Raw genomic sequence first — 17,125 nt, forward strand, 5'->3', positions numbered from 1 at the left:
CAGAAAGAAAAACCTGTTTCATATTAAAGATGTTACAAAAGGATGAACGCCCAAATATCCAACATGTGCTGCAGGAACCTCTTCCATCATTTTTAGTATTTTTCAGTGTGTGTGTGTTGGATGGGGGGGGTCATGTTTACAGACATCTGACTTTTGACCTTCTTGTCTTCAAACATACGAGAACATTTCCCACAGAGTCCTGGCGTCACCCACCACATGGCCTCCCACCTCTGCAATGGAGTGCACTGCACTGGTGGACATGGGAAATGTAGAGAAGGATGATTTATTAACCTTTGTGCCTTGTCTCAAAGATGCGGAAGAGGATTAGGGACAATTTTGAAGGATGAAAATCATTTTGGGAAAATCAAATGTCGGGAACAAAGCCCAAATGTTGAGATTAAAGTGGAAATCTTCAAAAATAAACTCAAAATACAAAATTGTAGTATAAGTAGAAGGTTTGCTATTAAAGCCAAATCGAGTGAAACGGACCGGTACAGCCAAAAACACAGCAATATTTCACTATTAACTCTCGAAATTTGGGATTTGCTTGTGTGTGTGCTGTTTGTAAACCTGCTGCATATCTCCAAAATGGCGACTTCCGGGTTGATGAGGCGGTTGATGGCGTGGCGTGAAAACCCTCTATTCTTGAAATTTCATCTTTTTTCTCGACATTTCGACTCTATTCTCCATTTGTCCAAAATGATTTTATCCATCAAAATTGGCCCTAAACTTCTCTGGGATGGTCAAAGAAAACTCCAGCTCTATATGAACAAATTTTAATAATCGCCACAAGACAGGAATGAACTTTACTTGCTACAAACACCTGAAGCAAATAATGTCCAAAGATGATGTAAGTCCATCCAATGCTTTGGAGCACATGGACACGTAGCAGTGGCAGATCTCCTGAGGGGGTACATCATGGAGATCCCCAATATAAAAGAACATGAAGTAATGCCCTGGATTAAACTCAAGTGGGGAAACAAGCTTAATCCCCCCAAAGTCACAAAAAGTCCTCATGAAATGTCAATTTGCAGAATGAAAACCTGCGTGTACAATGTTTAAATGACTCATTTCTAAACACCTGCTTTCTCAGATCAAACCTCCAAAAAGCTGCTGAAACGAGGTGAAATCTCACAGTTTCCGAACTTAATCTTTTGTGAGTTTCAAATAATCCAAAGCCGTATTTCAAAATATGAAGCTGCATATCCATCTGGAGACAATATGTGGAGTAAAAATATGTGAGGCTCACAACAGGAGGTAGAACAATATGAAAACTGAGATGAAGTGTGGTGGACAAACGTCTTTTAAATCTTTTTCCACAATAACACATCACAACAAGATTTCCCCCATATGGACTTTCAGGGACTTTATGAACAAAATATTACATTTGTATCTTTTTTTTAATCTCTGAAATCTTTTTTTTTTTTTTTTTTTTTTAATACATCAGCAGTGTTGGTCTGAACCAGTAGGCGGCAGCATTTTACTTAAATCGCTAGCATAGAAGTCCCAAAGTCTAACTGCTCTCATATGGAGGTAGATCTGTCTTTATTTTTCAATTAAAAAAGAATTGAACACAAATCTACCTCCATACTCTTAGATCACACTTCACTTGAAGGCAAACATCATGTATTTAATAATTTGTCGTGTTGGTGATAAATAAGTTCCTAAACAAGTTTATCTATCTCATGATTAAATACAAGTGTATTGATATAAATGTACTTTACCAGCATCGATTATAAAACCTCATTATCCTAACAGATATTTGATTTGGTCATAAATTTAGAATACATTGTATCAAAATGTTTGACTATAAACGATAATGTAAATTCATATTTGGATGAAGAATTTCTCAAAAACTGAATATTTTTTACATTTTGAATTTTGCTCTCATGCAAACAATTGGAGTCAATGCAAAAATGGCATTTTTTAACATCCGTTTTTCTCTTATGGAGCCAATACATAATTGTTAAAAAAACACAAATGACCAACATCTCCATGCTGCACATGCACCATGATGCAATATGTGTGTTTTGGAAATTGTTTGTCTTAATAACTCATTTTTTGCATGCATTTGAAATCTTCTTTCTGTTCTGCACACATGTGACTGGCTTAGTGAATTAGTGAAGCTGCAGGTGACATTTTCATGTGCTGACTAACTTAGTGAGATAAAGCATCATTCCTTGTGCCATAAATGGTGAGTTAGCCTGCATTAATTTAATTTATTTATCTGTTTGAATAATATCCAGGAAGTTTATTATTAATTGTGCCATAGTATCTAGTCATCTTAAAGATGTAAATCATTGTTTCAACCAGAAATAAAAATGGGTTAAAACTTAATGACCAAAAATGGTGGAAAAGGCAGTGAAATGGGATTTTAAAAACTACAGAAATGGGTTAAAGTTGCAAATTAGAGTGGACAAAAATGGACAAAAGGGTTCAAGGTGTCAATATTGGACCATTTAGTTTAAACTGGCAAATAATGGACATGAAAAATTGTGAATGTGGTTAAATTGGCCAAAATAAACATGAAATATGGTGAAAAGAGGTTAAAAGTGACAATAATGGGTCAGCATATGCGACATTAGGTGGGAAAAGTGGTGGAAAGGGTTTTTAAGTGCCAAAAATGTCTTGAAAGTGAAAAGAAATGTGCAGAAAATACATTAAATTTTGATGAAGAGTGGAAGAAGTGTGATTAATGAATTAAAAGTGCATTAAAAGGAGCAAAATAATGGCAAGAAAAAGTGATGAAAATAGGTTAAAATATGGCACATTTTGTGTAGTTGCAGAAAAAATTTAAATTGTACACAAATATTTTTAGTTTCTCAAAGGCATTTGGTGACACCCTCCCAGTGTCTCTCGACTCCAAATGGGGTCCCAACCCCAAGGTTGAGAAACCCCTGAACTATACTACACTACAGTCTATTGTTTGTGTATTGTTTGACAGGAAATGAAAGTTGTAACAATTACAGTAGATCAGAGGACAGAGTAAGTCATCCAAAAATGTAATAAAACTCCATAAAAACCCAAGTCTGCATGCAGCCCTTTGCCTGGTTTTATGTGTTAAGTTCATGTACAAAATGACAGAAAATACACAAAACAAAAGCAAGAATATATATTAAAAAAAATGCAGGAACATACAGTAAAAGACAAGAAAAACACAGAAAATACTACAAAAACACACAAAACTACTACAAAAATAAACAAATTGTCAGCAGTAATACACAAAATCACACCAAATAACATAAAAAACGACTGACTCAAAACATTTTTACAAAATTACAGAAAATGACAAAAAAGTACACAAAAAGACAACAAAAACAGAAAAAATTACTCTGCTAACCCACAGTACTAATAAACAAGCAAAACGACAACAGAATTACACAAAAATTACTCAAAAAACAAAAATAAAATAAAATGACAACACCAATAAATATGACTCTAAAAACATATCTTACAGGACAAATACACAACTGCTGAAATGCACAAAAAGCACACAAAATCTCTAAAAAAGCATGTCCTGTGTTAGTGCTCAGATTATTTTAAATGCTGACATAATGATGTGGCCCTTCTATCAAACAAACCCATTTTTGTGGTCCCCGCTGTGATAGTTGTCCACCTCTGCTCTACAGACAATAAACCACAGTTGATGCTTGTCTGTCGGCCAGTTAACCAGGAAAAGTATTCCAAGAGAGCGACCACCTGTTTTCAGTGCTAACCAGTAAATACAATTATGCACACAAAGCCACCTTTCTCTTTCTTATTGTGAGAACAAACACTTATCAGAGTCGGAAAGAGAAGTCCTTTTATCCTGGTGCCTGATGGCTTTGATGTGAGCATGAGGTCTGCAGCTGATTTGAATCCCGTGGGTGATAAAATAGGGCACCAGCCTAGAATGTGTTGCTAAGAGTTGTTGGAGCCACAGACTCTGATCATCTGTGTTTGAAAAGCCTGAAACTCACACAAATATCTTTGTTTTATACTAAATGGCTGAATGTCAGACTAAAAACCTTCTGGAGGGAAATTAAGCTTTGATATTTGAATTTCGCTGTGTTTACTGTCAAAGAAGTTTCCCTCAACACACACGACACACACACACACACACGTTTGTTCTTTCCCCAAATAGATAAATAGTTTAACGGGGAGTAACCATAGTTTAAATCTAATCTTCCCACAGTAGCTTCTCCTCTCCCTGCAGTAGCCCTAACGTCTTTCCTGAGTAAAGGAACACAATATTGAATTTCAACTTTTATTTTGCTCAAGGGCTTAACATTTGATCTATTTAGGCTCATATTAGCTGCAGCTAAAGATACTGAATAGAATACCACTGCAGATGGAACCTGCTGCCACAGGAAAGCAAACAGATATTATGGCCAACCAGTGTTAGTGTTGCTGAGTAAAAAAATACTCATGCAAACCATTAGCAAATCAGGCCCATAGACTGTTGTGATGGGCTGCAACCAGTGACAACGTCATCTTTGCAGATAATACTTGTCATTTTCTTTTCTACTTGATGGGTTGATGATTGAAGGCTAAGGACAGGACACTGACCACTACAGCACGCAGCACACGGAGCGGACAAAGGGGCAAAGTTGTGCATGCTAAAATAAAAACAGCCACTTTTTGCTACATTTAGCAACAATCTATGTTTAAAGAAACTTATGTGAATTTTTTTTTGTTACTTTTGTCCAGATATACAGAAATATTTGTGAAATTTGTGATATTTTTTTTCTCTAAATTTTTGTAAATGTAAAACATCTAAATCTAAATGTTAAATATTAAAGCTAAATTTAAATGCTGAATGTTAAATATCTAATTCAAAAATATGAAATAGTAAATCTAAATGCTAAATTTTAAATCTAAATGTTAAATCTAAATGTTAAATGTGAAATATCTAAATCCAAATCTAAATGTTAAATGTTAAATATTAAAGCTAAATCTAAATGTTAAATATCTAAATGTTAAATATCTAAATGTTAAATATCTAAATGTTAAATATCTAAATGTTAAATATCTAAATGTTAAATCTAAATGTCACAGCTGAACCTAAATATTTAGCTAATATGCAAAGTAATTGTTTGGATTTACATTTAACATTTAGGTTTAGATTGAACATTTAGCATTTAGATTTAACATTTAGATTAAACATTTAGCATTTAGATTGAACATTTAGATTAAACATTCACAAAGTTTTACAAGAAAAAAAAATCACAGATTTCACAAACATTGCTGTAAATCTGGTCTAATAAGAAACAAATTCACATGTGGTGTTTTGTTAAATGTTTATTTTAGCATGCGCAACTTTACAAATGTCGCCCCAAACCAGGAGCTGTTAATGAAAATGAAAGATCTAAACTTTGATCAAATATTGATCAAACTCAGCACCTGCAGTAAGAACTAATCGCTATTTGTTGCCCAGGTGACTAAATTATATACGTTTTCCCATCATGCAACATTGTATTATGTTGGTTTTCTGGCCACTTTGCTCTGCTTCTGTGATGTTCTCTGTGCCTGAATAATTCAATATTGCTCAGTGTCTGCTCCTGTTGTGCTGAATGCTTAAGAGCCAGTGAAGGATAACGCTCAATGCATGGGGACAGGCCTTGTTTTTTTACGCTCTCGGCCAAGCGTGCGTCTTATGTAATGTGGGGGGGGGGGGATGTTGAATGTTGGATGGTCAGAGTGAAACATCCGCTGCTTTAAAGCTCACGTCACATCTTCTAGTCTCCTCATGCTATGGCTCCTCTAATGCTTGACTGTTGGTTGTGCTCACTATCACTTTGCCATGCATCATTCTTTGTCACTTTGTCATCGTTCTGAATCTGTCGGATGTATCTGCATTCAGTGCTTCATCCTTTCACATCCATCCCTGCCCCCACACACCCTCCTTGGTCATCTTTAACAGCCCTAGAGCACACACACGCACACACACACACACACGCACACGCACACATGCACACATGCACACATGCACACACACACGCACACACGCACACACGCACACTTACTTTACCATTCACAACTCGCAAGGAAACACTTTATTTTGACATTCATAAACTCATCATAAAATATTCATGCACAAACATTGTACCAGGGAACATATGTGTGTTCTTCTAAACGCAGCAGGAGTTTATCTAAAAGAAGAATGCATGCTCATTAGAAATAGTAAAAACAAGCCAGTTAATGACATGAGGGGAGGAGTGGGGGCTCTGGGTTGTTCTGCACATGTTCAGTTCACGTCCCAAACTGTATAAATGACTATAAATGTAATAAAGTGAATGAAATCATCATTGTTTGAACCAAAATTACAGAAAAAAGTTTATTGCATAAACCCATTGAACACTCTGCTAAATAGTGATGGAGCTAATCACGAAACGAAGCACACCGGGGTGCAAAACAGGAGGGAGCTTTATCACTCAGTGGGAGTGACGAGTCAAGCAGGAAACCCTGGGAACACAAAAAACAACAGTTAACAAAACACATGAACCAGAAACCTAAATACTACACAGAACTAAAGCAGCAGCACGAAGGCATGAAATGAATCATAAATCATCACTATAGCCTAGATATACAGGGTATATCGGAGGCTTATGTACAGTATATAGTTTAGTGCAGTGGTTCTCTAACTTTTTTGGCTATAGTTCCCCCTTTCTCTTATTTCTGAATCCAAGAACCCTTTGTCCCCCCCTTTGACAACAACATTTTGCTCAGAATAGTGTGAAAAACCAACTATAGAGCATAATAATGGAACGATGAATGATAACACACATTGTAAAGAATGTAATTTTGTAGATTAGTGGAATGAAACAGTTATTAATGCCTCCTGAATAGATTTATTTCTATAGTTTTATCATTTCCTGGGATCTCCTGCCTGTTTTTCAGTTCATGTTCTAATCAGGATCATTTTCAACATTATTATGATTATAATTTTTAACGATAAAGAAACATTATAAAACCCCATATAATTAATGCTTTCATTTGTTAATTTTTACACTCTCTCTTTCAAGTACCCGCTGTAGTGCCTTTGCGTACCCCCATTTGAGAAACACTGGTTTAGTGTATATAGTATTACATTTTATAGTTTTTTCTATTTATTTAAATTTCATTATTATTTTTACACATTGATATAAATACTGTTTCCCAGTTGTTTGCATAATCACACCTCGTGTTATCTGAGTGACATCATCCCACATTTAGGTTAGCATTATCAACAAATAAGCAAATGCTTGGTTTGCTTATTTGTTTAGGTTTCATTCAGATGATTTTGTAGTTTAATACTGTACATGTATTGTTGTTCTTCTGTAATCCTAAAAGCAGAATGAAACTAAACGTTTTATCTCTTTCTATCTTGGTAATGCAATTAAACTAATTAATATGTTGGAAAAGTTTGGCAAAGATTATAATTTACTGCATTTAAAAAAAAAAAAATGCATGTATATAACGTGTTTGAATATGAAAACAAGGAATCTGACTTTTTGCTAAATACATGAGTTATAAAGACGAAAAAAGTTTATGGACAATTAATTGAATTAGAGGAGAGAAATATTTGTTAAGAAATTCATCGATAAAGCAAGCCCCGCCCACAAAGTGCAGACTGGGTGTGGGACAATGCATACTTTGATCTTTGCCATCATCATCACCAGAGAAACTTTCTGATACAGTGTTTGTTTGACTGCGAGAGGTTCACAATGGATCAATACAATGCTAGACGTTAATATTTAACTACGTATTGACTGAAAACCCTTGACATTCCCGAGGTTTGGATCGACCCATTCACTGTCAGTCAGAACAGTAAACACAGTCTCTATTACACGACACACAAAACATTCATTATTCCCTCCATGTAAGTCAGCCCTCTCTGTTACTGCTCACTGATGTATGTTTGAGTCACAGATCATTTTATTAGCAGATAAAACATAATGTAGGCTCATAGATTAATAAATCATAAAGAAAAAATGTTCAAAAAAGGATGAAAAATGATTGAAATTGATGCTCGAAACTTGGTTGTTTTAATCTCACACTCGGTTTATTTACATTTTTGGAAAAGATTTGTTCATTGCATTGTGGGATGTGGAGTCCTGCAGACAGATGCACAGAAGTGTTTTTACTTTATTCTTCTCGGGAATTCTTGTGTTTGCCCCCAAAAACTCTGCTAAAATGACCTCCCAACACATTTCTGATATTCACGTGGACTGAAAATTGCGGCAAAACAATAGCAAATGTTCATTTAGATCCAAATTCGGCCATAATTCAATGTCTTGTGGCGTGAGATGTGCCAAGACTCAGAATCACTGTCCTCCATGGCTGGTGAATTAATACAATTTCAACCTTTTACTTCTGTTTTTGTTTTTTTTTTTAGCAAATTATCTTTGATTTATTGATCTATGACTTTCTATGACTATGTATGTCTGATAAAACAAATATGGCCTCAAGCAGAAGAGCTTTGAATCAAGAGATTTGTTTAAAACTCTTTGTAATCAGAAATGATTTCAATCCAAATTGAAGTGGTTGATAAAAATGATTTTACACTTATTTTGGCAATGGCTATCCGTACAGTTGCCGTATCAATAAACCGACATTCTATCCATACTCAGTGCCACTATTTGACCAGTTTAGCTCACGTTACTAAGACTAAACCTTACCCTAACCCTAACCCTAAACCTAAGACAGGAACTCGTACTTCGGTAACTGTACCAATAGCACCTGGGGTTGTCCGTACGGCAACCGTACAAATAGACACTTTTATTTATTTTACACTAGCGTCAGTTTGCAGTTTAAAAAACAAAACTTTTTCAAATGCAGGATTTGTTGTGATGTCACGTGTTTTTTGTTTTCTAGGCCATATTGGATGACAAACATAACTATCGTTGGGAGGGGTTTATGGGATATTTCACGACTTATGCTATGTTCGAATTGTCATACTAATATACAACTCATATCAGTCTAACGTCAAAACGAGTATGTAATGTGTTCACAATAGATAGTATTAAAAGATTGAGTACACGAGAAACACCTGGATGTACAGTATACTATATGGGGACATTTTTTAAGTATGCACAGTGAGCACACCAGTCATACTCAACCGTCCCATGATGCATTGCAAGCGGATCATAAAGTCGTCTTCAAGCTAAAAGTCAAACATCTCCTTTTAAAAACAAAAGCATCTCTTTTTGTCTTCCTTGTTTTTTTTTGTTTTTAACCCTTTCGTAAATAGGGCTCAAGTTTTAGTCAGTAGCACAATGGATGGTCTCTGAAAATGTTCGAAATTTCGGCATTAAACGGGTATAAGTGAGTTTTGTGGATCAAATGACCACATGTTGATATTCTACTGGGTCACTTTCTCACTTAAAATGTTTTCATAACTTTCAAAGGTGGAAAATCATCAGAGATATTTAACCTCAGTGTGATTCAGGTTTTTGTTGTTGTAGGTTCCAAATGCATCTTGGGAAACTTGGCTGTGGTCAAGTCCTGCTCTTTCTGTGCAGTTTGCATGTTTTCCCCAAGCATCAATGGATCCAGTGTAGTAGGTTGATTTTTATTTTCTGATCGAACGTCCTCTTTCTCTCATACTGTTAATGCTTATTTCTATAGAGATGTATTCTCCCAGAATGTGAGCTCCATTATTTATGTCCCAATAAAAATCAGCATCAATGCATAAAACCAGAGGCCGTAGAAAAGCATTGAACCTTAGCCTTTTGAAGCCAACAGGGGTCCAATCCATTATTCATTGACGCTGTGGCCCTCCCAGCTGAAGCCTGTGATGTATGGACTGGATGTAGCTGTGGAGTTGATGGAGGGTCTTCATGTAGGAAACTGTGCGCACTGTGCACCTCGCCATTAACACACCGTGCATGTGTGTGATGTTCAGCAGCCTGCAGCCACTTCTCCCTGCTGAGAATGTCATGTGACACACAACATGCAGAATGGCCTCTCACACACACACACACACACACACACACTGCATCCACATGGAGAGAAACGATACATACATCAGCATCTACTGCACGTTACGGATTGGTTGATTAAGATGATCAGAGGTAAATGTGGGCTAGTTTCAGACTATAGCTTCTTTTCATATGAGAATCAGAGGAACAGCTGAGTTCTCATCGCTGAGATGTAATGGAATGGAAATCTGTCTTTTCATCCACTGCTATCCAGGCCAATGCCCTCACAGACAGTGTAGAGTGCAGGAAAGAGGAGAAGTGAACTGGAAATGTCACTTAGTGTCAACAGATAGATACTGTACCTTTCAAAGGATCAACTCTGTATTCTAGATCAGGGGTTCTCAACCTTGGGGTCAGACACTGGGAGGGCGTCGCTAGATGCCTTCAAGAAACTAAGAGTATTTTTTGAACAATGTGAGTAAATTTTTGCTTATTTTTACCCTTTTTCTGCAACTACACCAAACGTTACTTTTTCTTGCCATGTTTTTGCACTTTCAAAACATTTTTGGCACTTATAAACCCTTTCCACTACTTTTCCCACATATGTTGACTCATTATTGTCACTTCTAACCTCTTTTCATCTCATTTCATGCTTATTTTTTGCCTATTTAACCACATTTACGGTTTGTTATGCCCATTTTTTGCCAGTTTGAACTAATTGTTCCTTTTTCTGTCACGTTTAGGCAAATATTGACACTTTGAACCCTTTTTACCACTTTTTCTGTCTGTTTTTGGACTCTAATTACCAACTTTTCACCACCTTTTCCACTATTTTTGGTCACTTTTAACCCATTTTATTTCTGATTAAAACAAGGATTTACATCTTGCAAATGACTATGTACTGTGGCGCAAATAATACTAAACTTTGTGGATAACAGTGGATATTATTCAGATGGATAAATAAATGTGATTATCACAGATTCATAAAACAATGAACCATCATCGCTTTCATGTATTAACAAAAAGAAAGTATCACAAATGTATACAAGTTTAGTAAAAGTGTGTATAGTGGTACCACCGAGCAGAAAAAGTATCTAATTATCAATAAATAAATGGCATGTTTTCATTTTCCCAGGACTCTTTTTTACATTTTGAATTCCTTTTAAGAATTTGGTTTCGAAACGATTTTATAGCAAGCATTTCATTTAAAACCTATAACTTACACTTAAAAAAAAAGTTTTAAGGTATCATTGTGAATTTAGTCAATTTAATTACGGTTTTACAAGAGTTAAAGTATTAATTCAAAAGGACTGAAAACAAAAGAATAAAATGCTGGTTTCATATGAATTAAAGTATTATTAATTATAGTATTATTATATTAATTACTGACGCCTTTGTAGTGTCAGATATTACAGAACACATTCAACAGTCTATAGAGTGCAGACAGGATATGGAGCTGAAACTGAACCCCAGTGCAATAAAAGCTTAGTTAGCTAAAGTGTATACACACACACGCACACACACGCACACACACACGCACACACGCACCCACACACGCACTCATTTATACATGTTCACATACTTAAGATGAACAATTATATGCTGTTTAAAAAAAATAAATAAATAAATAAATATATATATATATATATATATATATATATATATATATATATATATATATATATATATATATATATATATATATATATATATATATATTTTTTTTTTAGAATGTCAGGATGACATGGTTTGGTTTTAATTTTATATTGGCATGAATTATCAGTCTCTGTTTTTGCATTTTATTTGTTAAGTGGCACATTTTGCACTTCGAGTCATAAAAATGTATCTTATTTATTATTACTACTAGTTTGGAATTTTTTTTCAAGTTATTTTTTTTTAATAAATCCTATATGAGTTGAAAAGGTTATACCCAGAGTATTTTCCTAACTGTATTTTGGGGTATTTTTTCCCTTTCCAAAAATATCATCTTGTACCATGATTGTGACCCTGGTATGTATGTATGTATGTATGTATGTATGTATGTATGGGGTGTAGAATGTAAAAATTCAGTCACTGTTTCATAGATGACATATATTTAACATTAACTAATTTTTTTTTTTTAATTTGCAACAGGAATTCATGAAAAATTTGAATGAATGAATTTGTCTCAAACGAAAGAAACATGAGCTAAATATTCAAAATATGTTGGCTATTTTTACATTCAACACCTCAGAGGTATGTTATATTGTCTTGTGAACTCTGTACCTCTAGTGAACATTAATGAGTCATTGTGTCTATATGTGTGGCTTTTTTTTGTTTTGTTTTTTAAACTAAATATGTATTGTTCTTCAACCATGCAGGCATATCTTGAGCAGTATTAACATGGGGTTTACTCTGTAGAGGTCTGACTAATCCTCAGCACAGCCTTGTTTCTACACTGATCCACCTCCTGCTGAGTGTTTCCATTATTTATCCATCCACACACTGGGCTGGAGGCAGATCCAGGGGATTTAACCCAGTGATCGCTGTAATCCTGTGGATGGACTGGGCTGGGTGGGGTGACAGAGGAGGAGGATGATGATGATGATGATGATGATGGGTGGAGTTCCTTCCTCTGGCACCTGGTGGAGCAGCGGCTGCGCATGCGCCACATCCAGGGCGCACCGCAAATTGGATGAACTTGTTACGTTACCTGTTTAAAGGCGCAGTGAGGAGGAAGAGGAGGAATGAGATCAACCTGTGCAGTGAGGAAACAGGTGAGTGTAGGAGGTTAAAGAGTCCAGTTTAAAGGTGTTTGGATGTGGAGCGCGAGCGCGGATTAGATCCATTGAGAGGAATCAGAGCGCGCGCTGTTAAAGATGCGGAAACAACAACAACAACAACAAGAGACGAACCAACGGGACGGACTCTGATCCATCTGGGAATATTATGTTTCTGCTCAGGAGAAGGATTAAAGTCCTCCAAGTAGTTGGACTGAGACACCATGAAGTTCCTCAGTGTGCTTTGACTGAGTGGGATTAGATATGATCCTGATCCTGATCCAACATGTCTAAAGTCATCCAGAAGAAGAACCACTGGATCACCAAAGTCAAGGAGTGCGTCGTGGTCCGGGACGCGTTTGGGGAGCTGAACTTGGAGCTGCGCGGCGGAGCGGAGAACGGAGAGTTCCCCTTCATAGGACCAGTCCGAGAGGATGCTGTGGTGGACCAGGACCAGGACCGGACTGTGTCCGAGGGAGAGCTGCTGCTGGAGGTGCAGGGACTGGCCGTGTCTGGATTACCGCTTTATGACATTTATATGGTGATCGAGTGCTGCAAAGGACCCGTCAGGTTGAAAACTGTGCGTCAAGGTAGGAAAAATATACACAAAAGTTGGTAATACGTGTTTGTAGAAGAGTATGAGCTAGGTCTGTAGAGCTGGGCGATATATCGAGGTTCCGGGTGCTGATTGGAAAGTTGCGCATGCTAAAATAAACAGCACCTTTTCGCAAGTTTTAGAAACAAATCACATTTATAAATCGTGATTTTTTTTTTTTAATTTTTACATTTGATCAGATTTACAGTAATATTTGTTAAATTTGTGATATTTTTGTCTCAGGGCGATTTTACGTTACACTCGCAATGCATCATGGGGCGGTTGAGTATGACTAAAAAAATGTGACGATGTACAATACATCTGGGTATTTTTCGCATACTCATTCTTTCCATACTATCTAATGTGAACGCACTGCATACTCATTTTGACATCAGAGTTAGCATGAGTAGTATGCTAGCATGAGTAGTACGCTAGTGTGAGTAGTACGCTAGTGTGAGTAGTACGTTAGCGTGAGTAGTACGTTAGCGTGAGTAGTACGTTAGTGTGAGTAGTACGCCAGTGTGAGTAGCGTGAGTTGTACGTTAGTGTGAGTAGTACGCTGGTGTGAGTAGTATGTTAGCGTGAGTAGTACGTTAGTGTGAGTAGTACGCTAGTGTGAGTAGCGTGAGTTGTACGTTAGTGTGAGTAGTACGCTAGTGTGAGTAGTACGCTAGTGTGAGTAGTACGCTAGTATGAGTAGCGTGAGTAGTACGTTAGTGTGAGTAGCACCCTAGTGTAAGTCGTAGATTAGCGTGAGTTGTACGTTAGTGTGAGTAGTACGCTAGTGTGAGTAGTATGTTAGCGTGAGTAGTATGTTAGCGTGAGTAGTACGTTAGTGTGAGTAGTACCCTAGTGTAAGTCGTACATTAGCGTGAGTTGTACGTTAGTGTGAGTAGTACGCTAGTGTGAGTAGTACCCTAGTGTGAGTCGTGCATTAGCGTGAGTGGTAAGCTAGTGTGAATATTACATTAGCGTGAGTAGTACGCTAGTGTGAGTAGCGTGAGTAGTACGTTAGCGTGAGTAGTACGTTAGTGCGAGTAGTACCCTAGTGTAAGTCGTACATTAGCGTGAGTTGTACATTAGTGTGAGTAGTACGCTAGTGTGAGTAGTACGCTAGTGTGAGTAGTACGCTAGTGTGAGTAGTACCCTAGTGTGAGTCGTGCATTAGCGTGAGTAGTAAGCTAGTGTGAATATTACATTAGCGTGAGTAGTACGCTAGTGTGAGTAGTACGCTAGTGTGAGTAGTACCCTAGTGTAAGTCGTACATTAGCGTGAGTTGTACGTTAGTGTGAGTAGTACGCTAGTGTGAATATTACATTAGTGTGAGTAGTACGCTAGTGTGAGTAGTACCCTAGTGTGAGTAGTACACTAGTGTGAGTAGTACGCTAGTGTGAGTAGTACCCTAGTGTGAGTAGTACGCTAGTGTGAGTAGTACGTTAGCATGAGTAGCACGTAGGACATTTTGAACACAGCCTTGGTATTGACTGGTATCCTCCTACTTCTTAACAAGGCTGATGTTGTGTTTTTGTAAAGTGAGCGTGCAGAGGGAGAAACCACTTTGTGAAACAAAACGGGGGTTATTTTTGGAAGTGCACATGTGTTGGATGAGCTTGACCCAAAGCTCACGGTCGGCTAAAGCTGCATCTGTCTTAAACACAGCCAAAAGGAGTTCAGTCCTATGTGTGAACTAACTGTGCTTTGTTTCATTTTTCTATTTTTTGAAGGTAATAACTGAGGGCTGTATTTGAATGTGAATGCCCACATGTGTGTAGTTCATCTCAGGTGTTTCTCCTTCCACACTAGTTCACATTAACTCACACGTACACAGCGTATGATGAAGTTTGCAGAGTCCCCTCCTCTGGGAAATCATTACCTCTGTTATATAATGTTGGCTTAGTGTGATGGTAGCTTCTTTCACTTTGTTATGTTTGTCCATTAGTGGCAACAATAAGAACGATTCGTTGTCAAACCTGCAGTATTTGCTAAACACACCTTTGTTGGACAGTGAAAGAAACATTATTTCTAACTCATGTCCAGATGTGTAAAGAGTACTGATTCATCCTACTGTTACTTGATTGAATTTGTACTCAAGTACAAGTAAGTCGTACATAAAGTACTCAAGTACAAGTAAAAAGTAGTACTAGTTACTTTCACACCCAATGTTTATTGTTGGTAATAAATCTTGCCATGGTTCCCTTACATACAGTAAACCTCTCATGTATAAACTTAAAAAGGAAGAGATTAAAACTTGTACAATTAGAACTTCATTTATTTTCCACCAAAGCATAACATAATCATTATTATTTTCTAAATAAAATAACACAAATGAATAAAAAATAAAAAATGATCATGCTCTAAGTATAGCTACATTTATGAACTCTAAAACTGAGAAAATAACAGGCATTCAATGCTGTTTTGACGCCGTACATTAAGTTTAATCTGGTTTGTCAGCTATGATGTGATACATTTGGTTGTTGTCTGGCAATTTTTATGTTTGTATCTGATTTTGTGGGTTTTTGTTGTGGTTTTTGTATATTTTATTTTTTAGTGTCATTTTTTTGTTGCTATGTATATTTTTCTCTCATTATGTGTATTTTTCTTGTGCTTTTGTGTGTTGTGTGTCATTTTGGGTCATTTTGGGTATTTCTGTTGACATATTAGGTTTCCGGAGTTATTTTGTCCTTTTTTTTATGTCATTTGTACATGTTTCTGTTTTTTTTTTTGTGTATTTTTGAAGTCTTCCTGTTTGTTTTTAGGAGTAATGTGTGCATTTCTGTTGTCCTTTAGTGTATTTTTCCTGTTTTGTGTACCTTTCTCTTGTTGTGCTTTATTTCTGCTGTTGTTTTTGCATATTTTTCCATCCTTTTGTGTTCTTTTAGAGTCATTTTGTGTGTTTACTTTTGGAGGACTGAGGGAAGCATGTCGCCAGTCACCAGTTACTTTCATTTTCTGTAGTTTCACAATGTCTGTTGATCATTTTAAAACAAAAGATAATAATTTACTCAGTAACGGTTCAGTGTAAAAATGTAGTAACAAATTACTTCTTTTTTAAAAATTACCTAAGTAAAAGTAAAATAACTGATTTAGAAATATACCGTACTCTAATAAGTACAAGTACCCATAAAAGCAACTCAATTACAGCAACGTGAATACTTGTAATCCGTTACTTTCTCCTCTGCTCATGTATAACTTGCAAAACTTTGATTGTAAACATGCCTTTTATTTCTCTACTGAGTCAACAGATTTTCCTGGTCTCTAATTAAAGTGGAGGGATATTCCCTGTGTGTCACTGGAGCTCACAAACCCTCCATTGTGCCGTCTGTTGGGCAGTCGGGCAGAACTGGAGGAGAGCGATCCAAGCTGTCCCAGTCCAGTGACAGGCTGCTGAGATGGATCGTATCGCAAACTCATTTTTTCCCCTCTTCAATAAAGCCGTGGGTTAGGTTACGCGAGGCCGCATTACCTCCGTACTGTAACACTATCACAGTGTCGCCGTGTGCACTGCCCACAGGTGTGTTCATCATTGTGAGGAATGCAGGAAGAAAGAGAAAATTCAGAGCGTTCCTGTGGAGAAGGTGGAACATTACGCTCTTTGTGACCGTCCCTCTGAGTTTGGGGTGTGTGTGAAAGTTTAAACAAGGTTGGGGGTCATTCTGTGTCATTTCACAAATGGCCCACGCACTTTGGACTCCAAAAATTAGGATATCAATTGTTCCTCAATAATTCAATAGGCATACTGTACATTTTTAGTTTGATCGAATGAATACTTTTAGAGATATGGACAATTATTTTCCTTCCCTTTTCATCTTCCAATATCTCAGGAACTACATCACATAACTAACTGAAATTTTATACACTAATACAGCTCCACCTACTCTCTTAGAATATAC

General features: G+C 36.7%; 1 protein-coding gene across 13 annotated transcripts in view; it reads left to right on the top strand.

Annotated features, from left to right (window-relative positions):
* Positions 1 to 12,549: 12,549 nt before the first annotated feature.
* Positions 12,550 to 17,125, top strand: part of LOC114467420 (membrane-associated guanylate kinase, WW and PDZ domain-containing protein 1-like) — a 126,178-nt gene continuing 121,602 nt past the window's right edge. For all 13 annotated transcript variants that reach the window (XM_028453700.1, XM_028453705.1, XM_028453703.1 and 10 more), the window contains exon 1: positions 12,550 to 13,230. In XM_028453700.1, the coding sequence (XP_028309501.1) occupies positions 12,927 to 13,230 (304 nt within the window). In that variant the 5' untranslated portion in view covers positions 12,550 to 12,926. The remainder of the gene's footprint in view (positions 13,231 to 17,125) is intronic.

Source organism: Gouania willdenowi, chromosome 7 (assembly GCF_900634775.1).
Source record: "Gouania willdenowi chromosome 7, fGouWil2.1, whole genome shotgun sequence".
NCBI lineage: Eukaryota > Metazoa > Chordata > Actinopteri > Blenniiformes > Gobiesocidae > Gouania > Gouania willdenowi.